Here is a 13,748-nt window from a genome sequence, read left to right on the forward strand (position 1 = left end):
ACTTTACGTCAGGTTGCACTACACGTACACGCACATTCCCGCATGTACCAATTCGTTGGGGGGTTCCGCGGGGGGGGGGGGTGCATGTGTGGTGTAGCAGTAGTAGGTAGGGGCTCGGGGATCCATGATGTTCTTAAGTCAGCCACCTCGTTGGGCAATTTGCCTGTTGTGGCGTTGTATTTGTATTTGTATTACATCATACAATGTAGGGGGTCGGAGAGCAAGCGGTGAGCCGCGAGAGGGTGCTTTATCTGAAGTGGATGAAACGTCACCATTCCCACCAGAACCCGTCGTTCAGCTGCTCTCCGTCGCCGATGTGATGCCTTTATTGCAGCTGGTGGTCGCTCATTTGAGCAATTGTAAAATTTTCGATAAAAAATATTATTTGTCCTTACATTGTATGGTGAAAGTTATTTGTTTTTGCGAGTTCAATTACCCCCCTCACAGTTCCGACCATCAGTTTAGTTACGCCCCGCATACAGATTCCTTCAATTTTTATGAGTTTCTAAACTATTTACGAATTTATGGGACATCCTTTACTTTTACTAAGGCAGTTATTTCAATAAAGTATGCTCCTAATGATGATGATAATATGTATGCAAAAACAAAACTTGGTATGATATCTAGTTTTTGTGTCGCCTCTTTTCCCCTTTCTCTCTCTCTCTCTCTCCTATTTTCTTTACGATTCCCTTAAAAAAAATTCACACAATCAACCATTTTTTCATTCTTTCCCAAAAATCCCTTTTTCGTTTGTTTTATTCTTACCCTAAACCCTTCGTGTTTCCCGTTCTTTTCTTCTCTCTTATTTTGCCGATTATCATCGTTCACAACGTGTTGGCCTTGTACTGCATGCCTCGCAAGCCGAAGCCGAACGTCTGAAGAGGCTGTACCCGGAGAATGAGAAACTGATAGCCAATATCCCAAGCCGCTACTTTGAAGTCATATACCCGGTACAAGTTAGACAGCACCAGAAGCTCGGCATATCGACCAGGGATGCAACGGCGAACAAGGTGCGTCCATTGGTTGTACGTGAAAAATTATACTCGTGAATTTTCATTATAGGAAAATAATATGTATTATGGCAAATAGTTTCTTCATTGGGATTCCTTTCCATTTTTTATATTCAGACGGGGAAACATTTCCATACAACGTCACTTCTTGTGAAGGCTTTCAACTACAAATTTCGTCTCGACTTGGAGCTGAACACGTGAGTATTATCTTAATCATATGAAAAATATTCTAGTGACCATGTTTTAATTGATAATCTAATTAATTCTGCAGCTCTCGTGAGATAATTCAATTATCAATATCTTAGTGTCTTATACAGGTTAGCATGTGTTGTATCTACATGAGGAGGATTAATTGCTTTTCTGCCTTAAGGCTGTTTAAATTTTACTGACCTCCTGTTCTAATTCGATAGTCTTGACCACAAGTAACTTAAAATTTCCGCCTTTGCCAACTTTCGCCGTTGGCTATATTCCGCTTGTAAATACGCCTCTGTTATCTACCAAGTGAGAATCAAGGAATGTTATGCCGGCGTGAACTAGAAAAGAAAAGTCTTCTATCTCAGCCGGGAATCAAACACCGGTCTTCTCGCGATTCGGACAAATGTGCCAGCCAGGTGCCCGAGTGGCAAGATGATGTCACGGTCCTGGGTTCGAACCCGAGGGAGGATATAGGTAAGATATTTTCCCTAACGAACTTTTGAGGTGACCACCGCGAGCCGATCTCCCCCTTTAAAAAGTCTCGCCGGAGAGAGCAAAAGACCTACAAACAGTACAAATGTATCAAGAAAACAGTTATTTTCCGGATATTATGCTGAAGTGAACTCGGAAAGAAAAGTCAACACGTCTCCGCCGGTACTCGAAACAAGGCCCTCTTGCATACCGGGAAGCATGTTACCATCTACACCACTGGAGACATGAACCTGCCTTCCTTAAGTACAAATGTAATTCAATCATAACACATCGTTCACTTCCCTTCTGAAATATAGATGGCAGCACTGAAAAATCAAACACAACTCTATATATGCACTCAGACTGTTAGGTGCACACGCACACAGTTACACTTCCGGCACAACTCACACTAGGTAGTAAATCGCCCATAGATGGTGATAGACCTGAGTTTTGTGCTCGGTTTGAAAGAAAGTAGAAAACACCTTTATTTCCAACCCATCTCATTAATGGCAGTAAATAGCGATAAGGCCAGAGTTGGTGTTTGGTGAAGTAGTAGCCAATACACCATTGGAGACACGACTTTGTTTTCCTTATGGCGTTTACAATAGGATAACGCGCCAGAGTGGAGACAGCAAAAACCCTCCTCCTTCCTTGATATATTGTGGGCTGAGGGAAAAATCACCTCTTTCTTTCTATCTACTACCAAGTTAAATCCTACCATAGTGGGGCATGTTTATCCACGGTATACCTTTATTCTTAAGGGCAGTTCCGTATACTGGGTCTCTTAGGCTCTCACGTACGCAAATAATAGCGCCCCCATGATTTTCTCAAGACAGGGGGATTCGTTTTCCATTGAAAAAAAACCATCATAATCTCTGCTCGGGTCGGGAATCCTTCCCCTTCCCCCAAACGCATACACACTTTGCATACGCCAGTGTACGAAAATATTTTATACCCTCATATCTAGCACAACAACAGTATAAAGAAGTTTGAGTGATCACCAGTCTTGATTTTTTTTCTTTAAACGAAAAATGTACCGCGCTGTGCATCTGCAGGTATATTTTACATACTTAAATACTGCTATGCTTTGATGGGTTTACTTTTATGATGGCACGGAACTATGTATGAACAAGATGCAGCACCCGAAGAAAGATTATGGCAATAGCCCTCAGATGGCCACATATTCATTCCAGTAAAAGAAAATATCAGTGCTTCTGTAGTGTAGGCCTAGCCCTCGACGTCCAGGTTACAAGTGAACGATAGTTCAATTCCCCGCATAGGCTTGTAGTATATTTCTTCCGAAATTTCACCTTCGCACTGTGCCTTCAGAGTTATCTATGTGTTATAAGATTCACCTGCTTATCTTAGTTGTACGTGATCGGAAATGATCAAATTCAATGAAATCACGGGATACACACTATTCAAGCAACCTCAAGAGACCGGCGTCAACCGTTGGTGAATTATGCACAGATAGATTTTTTTTAATATAAATTCGATAAATCTCGCAGTGAAATGTTGGTACCTGATTGATAACTAACGTTCTTCCACGCACTTGGCAATCAAAGTTATTCAATCTAACCCAGTAGTTCCCAACTTCTTTTAGCCATACCCTACCCCCAAGCATCTTGAAAAACCCCGATGCCCCTCCCACTTCCAGGGACACGGCGGGGGGGGGGGGTCATGGGTCCGATGCGCCTGAAGTACCAAAGGATGTTTAGAGGTGTCGCGAGTTCGATACCCGGTTTGTCCTTGTCAGAAAACTTTCCTGACACAGAGGCGACATGACCACAGAAGAAAATACTACCGCAGGGAGTCTCCCCATCGAGGGGTTAGCGCACCAACTTCTCGATGAGTGTAAAAAAACAAGCCTGCCGTACGGAATCGGCAATAAATTGTAGGTCCCGGCCTAATTAGCCCTCGTGTGCAGAAAACGACCGTGGTGCGACAGAAATGATCAAATGGGTCCGATGCTGTCTCCTCCACTCCCACCCAAAAAATTAAAATTTTTGAAAAAACACTGTTTTAATCAATTCTATGAATAAATCTCTTTACGATCACGGGCATAACGAAATTCCAGTGGAATAAATTCAAACAAGTTATCTGTGGTTTTTTTCCCCCTCTCTTCACCATCGTGAAGCCTTATAGCAACGCTATAATCAACGGAAGTTGCTTTTTTTTCTTTTCTTTCTTTTTTTATAACGTATTTTTCTACTATATACGTGTAAGAGTGGAAGAGAACACGTAGGATGAGGGTGAAAAGAATACTCTAAACAATTCTCTTATCTGCCTCTTAGCTATTATACTTTTTCCTTTTATATATTCTCTTCCCCCCCCCTCCCCTTAGTTTTTCTAACGTCCGGGTTAGGTTAGGAGAAGGTTACCGTATTTATCGCCAATTCGTTAAATAGAGATAATACAAATTTCTTGCCAAACGCTTGTACGTTAAGTGGTTAAAGATGCTTTCTGAAGGTTAAAACTCAAAATTTTCTTTGGAAAGTTTCTCCGCGATCACCTCAAATTAACCTTTGTGCCCCTCCACACAGTGGCGTCTTAACGGGTGAGCCCAACAGAGCCCAGGTGCCCTACATTATTGGAGGATTTTATTTATAATGAAATTATTTTATCACTAAATATGAATTTTCATTAATTCTTGAATTATTTTTTCATTGGATATTGCCGCTGCAAAGAACTTCGAAGCCCACATGTGACCCGCGGGCCATGCGTGCGTTGAAAGCCCGTGGTTTGAAGCTTCCGAAGAGCATGGTATCCATTAAAAAGAAAAAATAAAAGAATGACAAGATAGGTTAAGTAAGGAAAAAAACAGCAAATAAATTTTCAAAACACATAGTGTAAAACTGAAATGTGTAAACATATTAACAAAATGATTTGATAGTAAAAACCATCAGAAATACAAAAACATTCTCTGTTAATAATGCATTCTCGAATTGCTTCTACTTAAAATAAAGTTGCCCCTTCCCCTTCCGCGGGGCGCGGGCGCCACGTTGGGAACCAGGGATCTAACCACACCGGGAATCTTATGAAAAAGTTCATCGCGATACCCTTGATGAAAAGTTGATTGAAAATGAAAACAAAAATTTTCCTTGTCATTTCAGGAATTTATTGGCTCCGAATTTGATCCAAAAACACTTCCTGCCTGAAGGTGCTCAACAAATATCAACACAGGTTAGCTATTACATAAAATATCTGAAGCTATATCGTACACGTTTTCTGAATATATCTGTGACGCACATGTGAATACATACTACACTAATGCTCAAACGTTAAGCAACAAAGTCAAAAATGCTTATAAAAGCAAATGCTTTTAATTCTTTTTTGTTGGAGCAGATCATAAAGTGAGAGAAGCAAGGGGCATTCTCTGGTGCAGTTACAAAGAAAATAGAAAATCCAAATTCTAATGACTGGCGTAAAAAAGAACGATCGTAATACGATGTGTTATCACTGGCGTTTTGCTGTATCGGGATCCATTTAAGCGAAAGACTTGTTCGCAGCTCACAGAGGCTTTGTGGGAAGAGTCATGGAGAACAGTTGGCTGTTTTTCATGGATGTCTAATATTGAGTTCAAGTCAAAATAAATAAGGGCTATTCATACGAGTAAACGTTTCAGAGTCAGACTGAACGTAACGCTCGAAAACACAACTGCACCAACTTCTTCACTAGGGGCCATTCAAGTATTACGTCATCATCGGTGGGGGGAAGGGGGTTTCCGATTTGCTGACTTTTGGTGACAAGGGGGCTTTGGATGATGCTTACGTCATCAACCACCCTTTACGAAAATATGAGACATTCGGAATGGCATCTTACTCGGTGAGCCAAAAACGAGAAAAACCTTTCGATAGTTTGTGGGCACTTGAAGTTGCATCCCCCCCCCACTATTGATAAGTGCCCTACAGAGTCACTAAAGTGGCTCCCTCTAAATGTTTCGCGGATCCAAGTGATCTGGAAATGTGTCCGGGCAGCTTAAGTGCTCTAGAACTATTCCACACATCACTCAAGTGATCCGTAATTATACGCCGCGGATCTCTTAAGTAATCTGAGAATGTGCCGCGGGTAACTTGAGTGATGTAGAACCGCACTGGGGGCCACTTAAGTGCTCTAAAACTACGTCACATGTCACTCAAGGGATCTCTAAATGTGTCACGAATCGCTTAAGTGTTCTGGAACTGTGTCCCGGGTCATTTAAGTGATCTGAAAATGTGCCATGGGCCGCTTAAATGATCTGGAATCGTACCACGGGACACAAGCGATCTGTAAATGTGCCGATTAGTTCATTTTTTTACAAAATTATGTTTGAGGAGGGCAGGCCGCATTAGATAACCCTCAGGGCCATATTTGGTCCGTGGGCCAAGTTCCTTTATGCGATTTATCATTATATCGCTTGGAGGGTGCGTCGCAATGAATTTATTAAAGATAAATTTTAAGTTCATAGCCTACGAATAACATTGAAATTAACAGAAATTGATTATAATAACATAAAGGTATCTTCTTCCAAAATTTCCAATAAAAAAGTATTTTTTTGCTTTAAAACATAAATTTTTAATCGAGGGAGGAGCACGAGCCCCTGCGTTAGGATTCAGCGGGGGGGGGGGGGCAGAGCTGATGACGAAATTCTTCTGACGAGTGGGAGGGGGTCAGAGATTTGCTTACTTTTGCTGACAAGAGGGGAAGGTCAAAAATGGCTAAAAATTTGCTTACGTAATACTTGAACGTCCCCTTATCAAGTTTTTCGGAAGATTGGTTATATCTGGAGATAATGATGATTCGGGAAGGAAATTCACCTCCGCCTACCCGTTGACTCGAACCCCGGTCTCTCCTATGCCGGACGGGGGTTCTACTCCCTAAGCTATGGAAACGGCACGGAGCCATTCATAATATACACGCTCCAAAGAAGAAATATTCTGTTTCCGTAGCTTAAAAGTAGAGCACTCATCCGACATACGAGAGACCGAGGTTCGAATCCCTGTGGAGGCAGAGATGAATTTCTTCCTGAATCGTCATTAGATCTTGTATTAACACAAGTGGAGAGAACTTTCTTTCACTATATTTAGCATTAACTTACATAAACATGGCATCAGGTCACGTGACAGAAAGAAATAATGCGAGCATGTGATACAAGGATGTCATCTGGATAGTACACTACTATCTCTGTACCTCTAGTGAAGACATAAAGTTCGATGGGGGCACCAATAGCAATATCTGTCCAGATCATAATACCGTTACAATCAAGAATTATCAGTTTGTTGGTTAACTTTTGAGCATTGAGTGTTTAAAAAACCACCAATTATATATATACCGAGTTTCAATTATTAATGAAGTTTCTATTCCTGTTTTTGTTTTATTCAGGAGATTGAACAATGTTATTATCACGGAACTATAAAAGAATATCCTGGAGGAATGGCTGCTCTTCGAACTTGTAATGGTGTCAGGTAACGAATTTTAAAATAAAATAAAGAAGTATTTTTTGTTTCTGATCTTTTTTAAATGAAGGAAACGTCGAGTTCAAGATTTTAATGTTAATTATTAACAATCAATCAAAAAGGTTTTCTCACTGTAGTTAGAATGTATCGTGTGGTCAAACGAAAATGTAGCGAGGGATACAGAGAATATAACACCGTATATTATGCAAGAGCTATATTCTTGGCAATTTGCAATTTGGGCGATGCTACGTATGCATTAAATGATATGGCGTATTCGGAAAGACGAATCCTAAACAAAAGGCTTTCCGGTCTATCACTGCACAGAATTGTACCATTATGATCCAAAAAATTCAAAGCTGGTCCTAACGCGGGGTAGGTTATGTTAATCATCCTTGGTGGCCAAAAATCTCCACCAAACATTTCCAGCATGGCCCGCGTCTTCTTCGGCAACTTGCTGATATCAGGGCCGTCTTAAGAGCATCATGCCCTCCCGGGCCAAATACTTTTTTTATGACGCCCTACCTGGAAAATTCTCGAAAAATTCAACTACTTCTCGTTTTTCTGATGCCCCTCTTCCCTTAATGACCCCGGACAGTTCCCGGGTGGGCCCATGCGTTAAGACGGCACTGCCTGATATCTCATGATAAAGACAGCGGTGGGTCATGGTCTGCTATTTGATATGGCCATCTGATATGGCCAGTGCTGTCTTAACGCATTGGCCCATGGGCCCATCCTGCCACAAGAGAAAAGGGGGCCCCACAAAATGAGAACCGGTAAAAAATTTCTAGAATTTACCAGTTAGGGCCTCAGAAAAACCACTTGGCCCGGGGGCCCACGATGCTCTTAAGACGGCCCTGGATATGGGTTGTTCTTGGTCACCCTGAGGGATGCCTTCTGAGATCGATATCCATCCTCAACTACTCTGGCTCCTCCTTCTCTCTGAACAGATGTATGAGATCGCTGTCTGGGTACACTTGACGTCTTATTCCAGCGGTTCTCTGGCTCGCGGAGCCCTGTTTGGTATAAAATTTCTGTGGCGGAGCCCCGTAGGACTATTTCTTTATTGATTTTTCAGTTACTGATTTCTTTTTATTATCTAAAAAAAATTTTTTTTTTTTCAAATTTACTCTTTTTTTTATTTTACTGAGTGGCCGCGGAGCCTCTGAAATAATGAACACGGAGCCCACTGTCTTATTCTATTAGATCTCCATTGGTGAGAGATTCATGGGTGTCTCTCTATCAGGCTCTAGTTCAAGGGCCGTGGCTGTCATATCCTCAGGGGCTGCACTCTCATAGATCTCTCATGAGATCAAATCTCATAGATGTACAGTCATAGAGAAATAGAAGCAGAACCTTAATAAAAGACTTGAACATAAAAAATGGTATTTCGAAATTTCATAAACGAATGTATTTCTCGGTGAAACCATCAAAAGTTTCGAAATCGAAAGTTATCTTTAGAACGCTAAGAAACGAAATGAAATAAGTATTATGTCTTTGACGAGAAAGTACTGTTCCGAATTATGGGATTATTTTGCTTCCGAGTTGGTTACGGGATTTTAATCCATGCTTTAGTAAGCCTCTATTATGTATTGCTTACTCAGCTAAGAATTCGAAGAATCCAGTGGAATTTTTGAATGCTGAGGCAGGCTTCATTCTTAGAATATTCTATTTTTTTTAGCATTCTAGCGACCAGTTGAAGAATCGTTGCCAGAGTATTTTGGCGAGGAAAGAGAGAGGTAAATTCCGTAAGAGGATTATAAAGTCTTGAAAAAGAGATGGAATTGGAATCATGAATAGAGACAAAATAATAATCTTCCTGGAATACAAATTGGCAAAAGAGGAGAGAGATTTTAGCTTCAACGTTCTCGATACATCGTTGATATATTGTATCCTAATCCATGGAGACTGAAATGGCTACTTATTTTGAAGGAGCTTAAGTCGCGAAAAACGCAGAAATTTTGTACGTGGGTTTCGAAATAAATGCTTGTTTATATTTTCTATGCAGCCTATATGCGTGCTTTGACTAGAATATAGATCATGCGAGGTTTGTGCTTTCACGTTGCTCTTTTATCCTTGTTCTCTGATGGAGATGAGATCAAGAATTTCTCCTACATCCTTAAAAGTAAAATATGATGTTTATATAAGCACACTATGTATCACGTGCATTACTATTGTTTGGGCCATCTTTTATACAGATACCATAAATTAACGACTAACAACTATGTAGCAAAAAATTTCGATGCATGACTTGTGGACAGACAAATTTGCTCCACGACTTGTCAAAGAAGCTAAAATGATGGTTGATGACATAGGAGGAGATAGACTTGAAAGTTTCGGGGGGGGGGGGGCACGGTCATTATAGCTATTGATATTGAAGGACCGGACACACCCCGCTTCCCATCTCAAGGAGATATCGACGCATTCCCGAAAGATGGGTGCATCGGAAATTTTATTAAATGAGTATATGTGTGTGTGTGTGTGTATTTATCAATAAAAATTTGTATAACAGAATACCAAGTTCGATTACAGGAGTATAAATCAACGAAATAATTAGGTCATTATTGCTGGTGAGGGCACGATGATGATGATGTCAATTCATATATACACATATACATCCTAACCGAACGGTGACCCAGTCCATATTCCAAGGAATTTCTAACTGAAATGTTTGTTGAATCACTTCCCAAGCAATCATTCCTTAGTGCAGTACAATGGGCAGACATTAATACACCAACTCGTCGCGACGCATCTGACGAAGTTTGGTGACGACCCTAGAAGCCGCGACACACACTTTGAGAAGCACGGCTGCAGTGGGGAGGTTTTTAACAGCTGGCTGATGCGAAGATGAATTTAGGAAAGAAAGAAAATTCAACTGTGCCCTTTCGGGGGAATCGATCCCACGTCCTCTCACTTACCCGGGTGAGCGCACTAGACTACAAAGGGAACGAATCTCAATCTTTCCTTAGAGCTCGTGTACACTGAACGCGACCGTACGTGGACGGTCGGACCTAGCTCAGGCCAAGCTCACACAATTGCTGACACTGCCAGCAGATGACGACTTATATATATATAGGGTGTTCGGTTAATGGACCGACAAACTCAGAGAGTTGTTAGTAGACATCAAGGGGAACAAAACTTGCAATAGAACATGGTGTCGCAAACCACGTTGAGAGGGTGAAAATCACGAAAAACGCATGCAGGTTTCGACGTCACGCTGGAACGACAAAAAGTACAATAATAACTACAAAAAGATTTATTTGATTAATTATTACTAGCTATAATACCCGGCGCTGCCCGGGTTTTCTTCAATGAGGCTTTTTTGGATCACGTGATATCTCCCTCTCTTTTTCTTGAGGGACATACAAACCGTGTCCAAGTTAACCAATATGGCGACCTGCGCGATTCATGAAATAAGCAAATATAGATTTACACAGAAACGTAGAAACGAATATATATTTTTCTTTTTTTAAGGGGCGCTATGTATTTCGATCCCCCACCCCTGAACTTCAAGTTATCCATCTGTCTGTTCTAGCTTCCAAAAATCAAAAATCCTTAGTTAAAGCTGTGGAATTTTTTCGATGCACTTTTCACGGGCTCATAACTAATTTCAAAATATCCTAACCCACATGAATTTATGCAAATAAATATCAAAAGAGACAATATGGAGACATTAGTTTTCATACTTGAGAAGATATAAATGAAATCAATGATATTGCTCGAATATCCACCTCAAAAGTATAGGTCCGGCTAATTACTTCATATTTAATCTCCTGGGCTTCGTATATCTCTAAGCGAACTGAATATTTCAAAAATCGAGAATTCAATACAATTTTTAAAATTATTGATGGGGCGGAAAATCCCACTAATTTCCGCATTTCTACAGTAAAATCGACAATTTTAGCACTGATTTCTATGAGGATCACCCTTTTCCTGACTCTCAAAGCGATGCTGATGATGATTATGACGTCTATTCAAAAAGCCTCATTACTGAGAGTATATTGAAAATGTGGCAAACCATTATAAAGGCATAAACTATTATACATATACTAACAGGATTAAAGAAGTGACAAACCGTTGTAAAGGCATATACACGTCTGAAACGCATTGCTAGGGAACCACGGTAACCAAAGTAAACGTTCGGAAAGTGATTGTTGAGGCCCAAAAACCATTGTTGCCGGACAGTTTTTTGCCCGTTTGGGGCATTTGCCCTGGGCTGACGAAATTTTAAAGTACCCTATCGTTCAAGTCGGGTCCCATTTGGTATATATGCAAAATTTGGCGACGATCGATCTAAAATTGTAGATTTGTATAGAGAACATACACACACACACACACACAGACACACAGAAAATCAATTTTATATATATATATATATATAATATAATATAAATAAATAAATAATAATAATAATAATATATATATATATATAGAAGATAGATAGATAGATAGAAGATAGATAGATAGATAAGAGTTGTTGAAAAGTGGCGGCCGTGACGTCATTGCATAGTCTACAACGACGTAAAAACGATTCTTGGACGCACTCGAAAATACCAGGTATGATTTTGATGTCTGCCGCAGCGACGACAATCCGCGTTATAAGATCCTCCTGGGTGTCCACAGGCGTCTCATAAACGAGTGATTTAAGGTGACCTCATAGGAAAAAAGTCACACGGATTGAGATCCGGCGAACGTGAAGGCCAAGTAACTAGTCCCGTACGTTCAATCCACCTCCTTGGGTATATAACATCGAGGTGATTACGCAAATTACCGCAATAGCACTAATTTACGTCGTCCGCAGCGCATGATCCTACCCCAGCGCATGCGTTTATCGCGATTTTCACCCCCTCAACGTGGTTTGCGACACCATGTTACATTGCAATTTTTGTTCCTTTTGATGCCTATTAACAACCTTCTGAGTTTGTCGGTCCATTAGCCGAACACCCTGTATTGATTTTTGCTCCCTTCCTCCTCCTCGCGTAAAAATTTGAAATGACTGGCCTGACGGCGAGTAAAATTTTTGTTTTATTATACGGGGAGTAGAGAATTTTGTATATGCTGTAATAAACATTATTATCCCCCCTCCCCCACTCAAATTTGGATCTCGTCAGCATGATGGCTTTCGGCCGGTGTCCATGGTGGGTCCATGCGTTAAGATAGCAATGCACGTATGTATGTATATAATTATATAATACGATGCTCGACTTGCATTACTTGTTCAAAAGAACGTTAGGTACTTTATAGTTTACCCTATGTCAGCGGTACTCAAACTTTGGCCACCCGTGGCTCCCTTACCCAATTTATGGTTCATCTGTGACTCCCTGTAATAGTTTAGTGTTTAGTGGATATTTTTTTTCATATAAGCGAACTGCTTCGAAGCATAAATAGGCCCACAAATCAATTTCTCCAGCTCGCCTGACAAAGCTTGGCGTCGCCGCGATGCACACTTTGAGAAACACTGCCCTATGTTATTAAAATCTCGATAGTGTATAGATATTTTATGTATAATTTTTTTTCTGTTTTCTTCCAGCGGTGTCATACATGTTGGCAATGAAACTTTTGTCATCCATCCTTTCTATGGTGGAGATCTTTCGGTAATTCCCTTTTCTTCTTTATACGAATTTTATTGTTCATATTTTTGACATAAAAATGTGACTGGATATAAAAATTGAGATGTTGATGAAATAAATATGAAACACAAATCTTTTGTGTTTTCTTATAGCAGCGAAATCGAAGACTAATCCATTTAATCCTCATATTTCGGGATAAAGAAACCACTTGAATTTCCAACATGAGATTGTTCTATTTTTAGTCCCAATAGATTTCTAAAGTATTTATTCTAAAATGAACTAAAATGATAAAAAATAGAGTACTAGTAAAAATTCGTACCCACTAACCAGGGTCAACGTTTCCTCTATGTTTTATTTTTCTAGCAAGAGCCGGATTTTTTCTATGCGCAGTATGGCAATAAACCACGTGCAGCAATAGTATATTTGGAAATTTAGCGTGCGAATATTTTAGAAATGACATCGGCGAGAAAATGTGGTAGGAAATGACTCATATAGTGTATTAAAAATCGCATGGTTAAGTCTATTGCACTAGAGCAGCAATGTAAAATATATATACTATAATACTTTTCAACACGATACAGATACTTACAAACCATGAAAAAAATTCAGGCATTTCTCATTTTCACTCGAAATATGCAAACAAGTATTACATAAGCAAATTTTTAGCCATTTTTGACCCCCTCTTGTCAGCAAAATTTCGTCATCAGCTCTGCCCCTCTGAATCACAACTCATATTTTCATAAAGGGTGGTCGATGACGTAAGCATTATTCCAAACCCCCCTCCCCCCTTGTCATCAAAAGTCAGCAAATCGGAAACCCCTGCCCCCCTCCCCATCGATGATGACGTAATACTTGAATGACCCCATAGGTACGTTAGGGGCTATGCATACATACCCACAACGTTCCACACCTTCAGAAATTATCCAGAAGAATGTTTATGAGATGCATGTACGGCTAATTAGTTATTATCTATCACACTGTCAGTTTTCCTTTCCCCCCCTCCCCCCGTTCTGAAAACAATTTCTGGCTGGTGTTCGAAGACCAACTTAACGGTCAGCCGCAGTGTCGCG

General features: G+C 40.3%; 1 protein-coding gene across 6 annotated transcripts in view; it reads left to right on the forward strand.

Moving 5' to 3' along the window:
- mmd (disintegrin and metalloproteinase domain-containing protein mind-meld) overlaps positions 1-13,748 on the forward strand; it is a 213,881-nt gene that overhangs the window by 141,723 nt on the left and 58,410 nt on the right. For 3 of the 6 annotated variants that reach the window (XM_089248253.1, XM_089248249.1, XM_089248250.1), the window contains 5 exons: positions 862-1,010; positions 1,128-1,207; positions 4,790-4,859; positions 7,038-7,120; positions 12,639-12,702. In XM_089248253.1, coding sequence (XP_089104379.1) covers positions 862-1,010; positions 1,128-1,207; positions 4,790-4,859; positions 7,038-7,120; positions 12,639-12,702 — 446 coding nt within the window. Of the gene's footprint in view, positions 1-836; positions 1,011-1,127; positions 1,208-4,789; positions 4,860-7,037; positions 7,121-12,638; positions 12,703-13,748 lie in introns of all 6 variants that reach the window. The other 3 variants (XM_089248252.1, XM_089248247.1, XM_089248251.1) reach the window with 1 other exon arrangement.

The sequence above is a fragment of the Pholcus phalangioides genome, unplaced genomic scaffold, assembly GCF_987345545.1.
Source record: "Pholcus phalangioides strain wild (caught in Gottingen) unplaced genomic scaffold, Ppha-v1.0 ptg000019l_1, whole genome shotgun sequence".
In the NCBI taxonomy this organism is placed as follows: Eukaryota; Metazoa; Arthropoda; class Arachnida; order Araneae; family Pholcidae; genus Pholcus; species Pholcus phalangioides.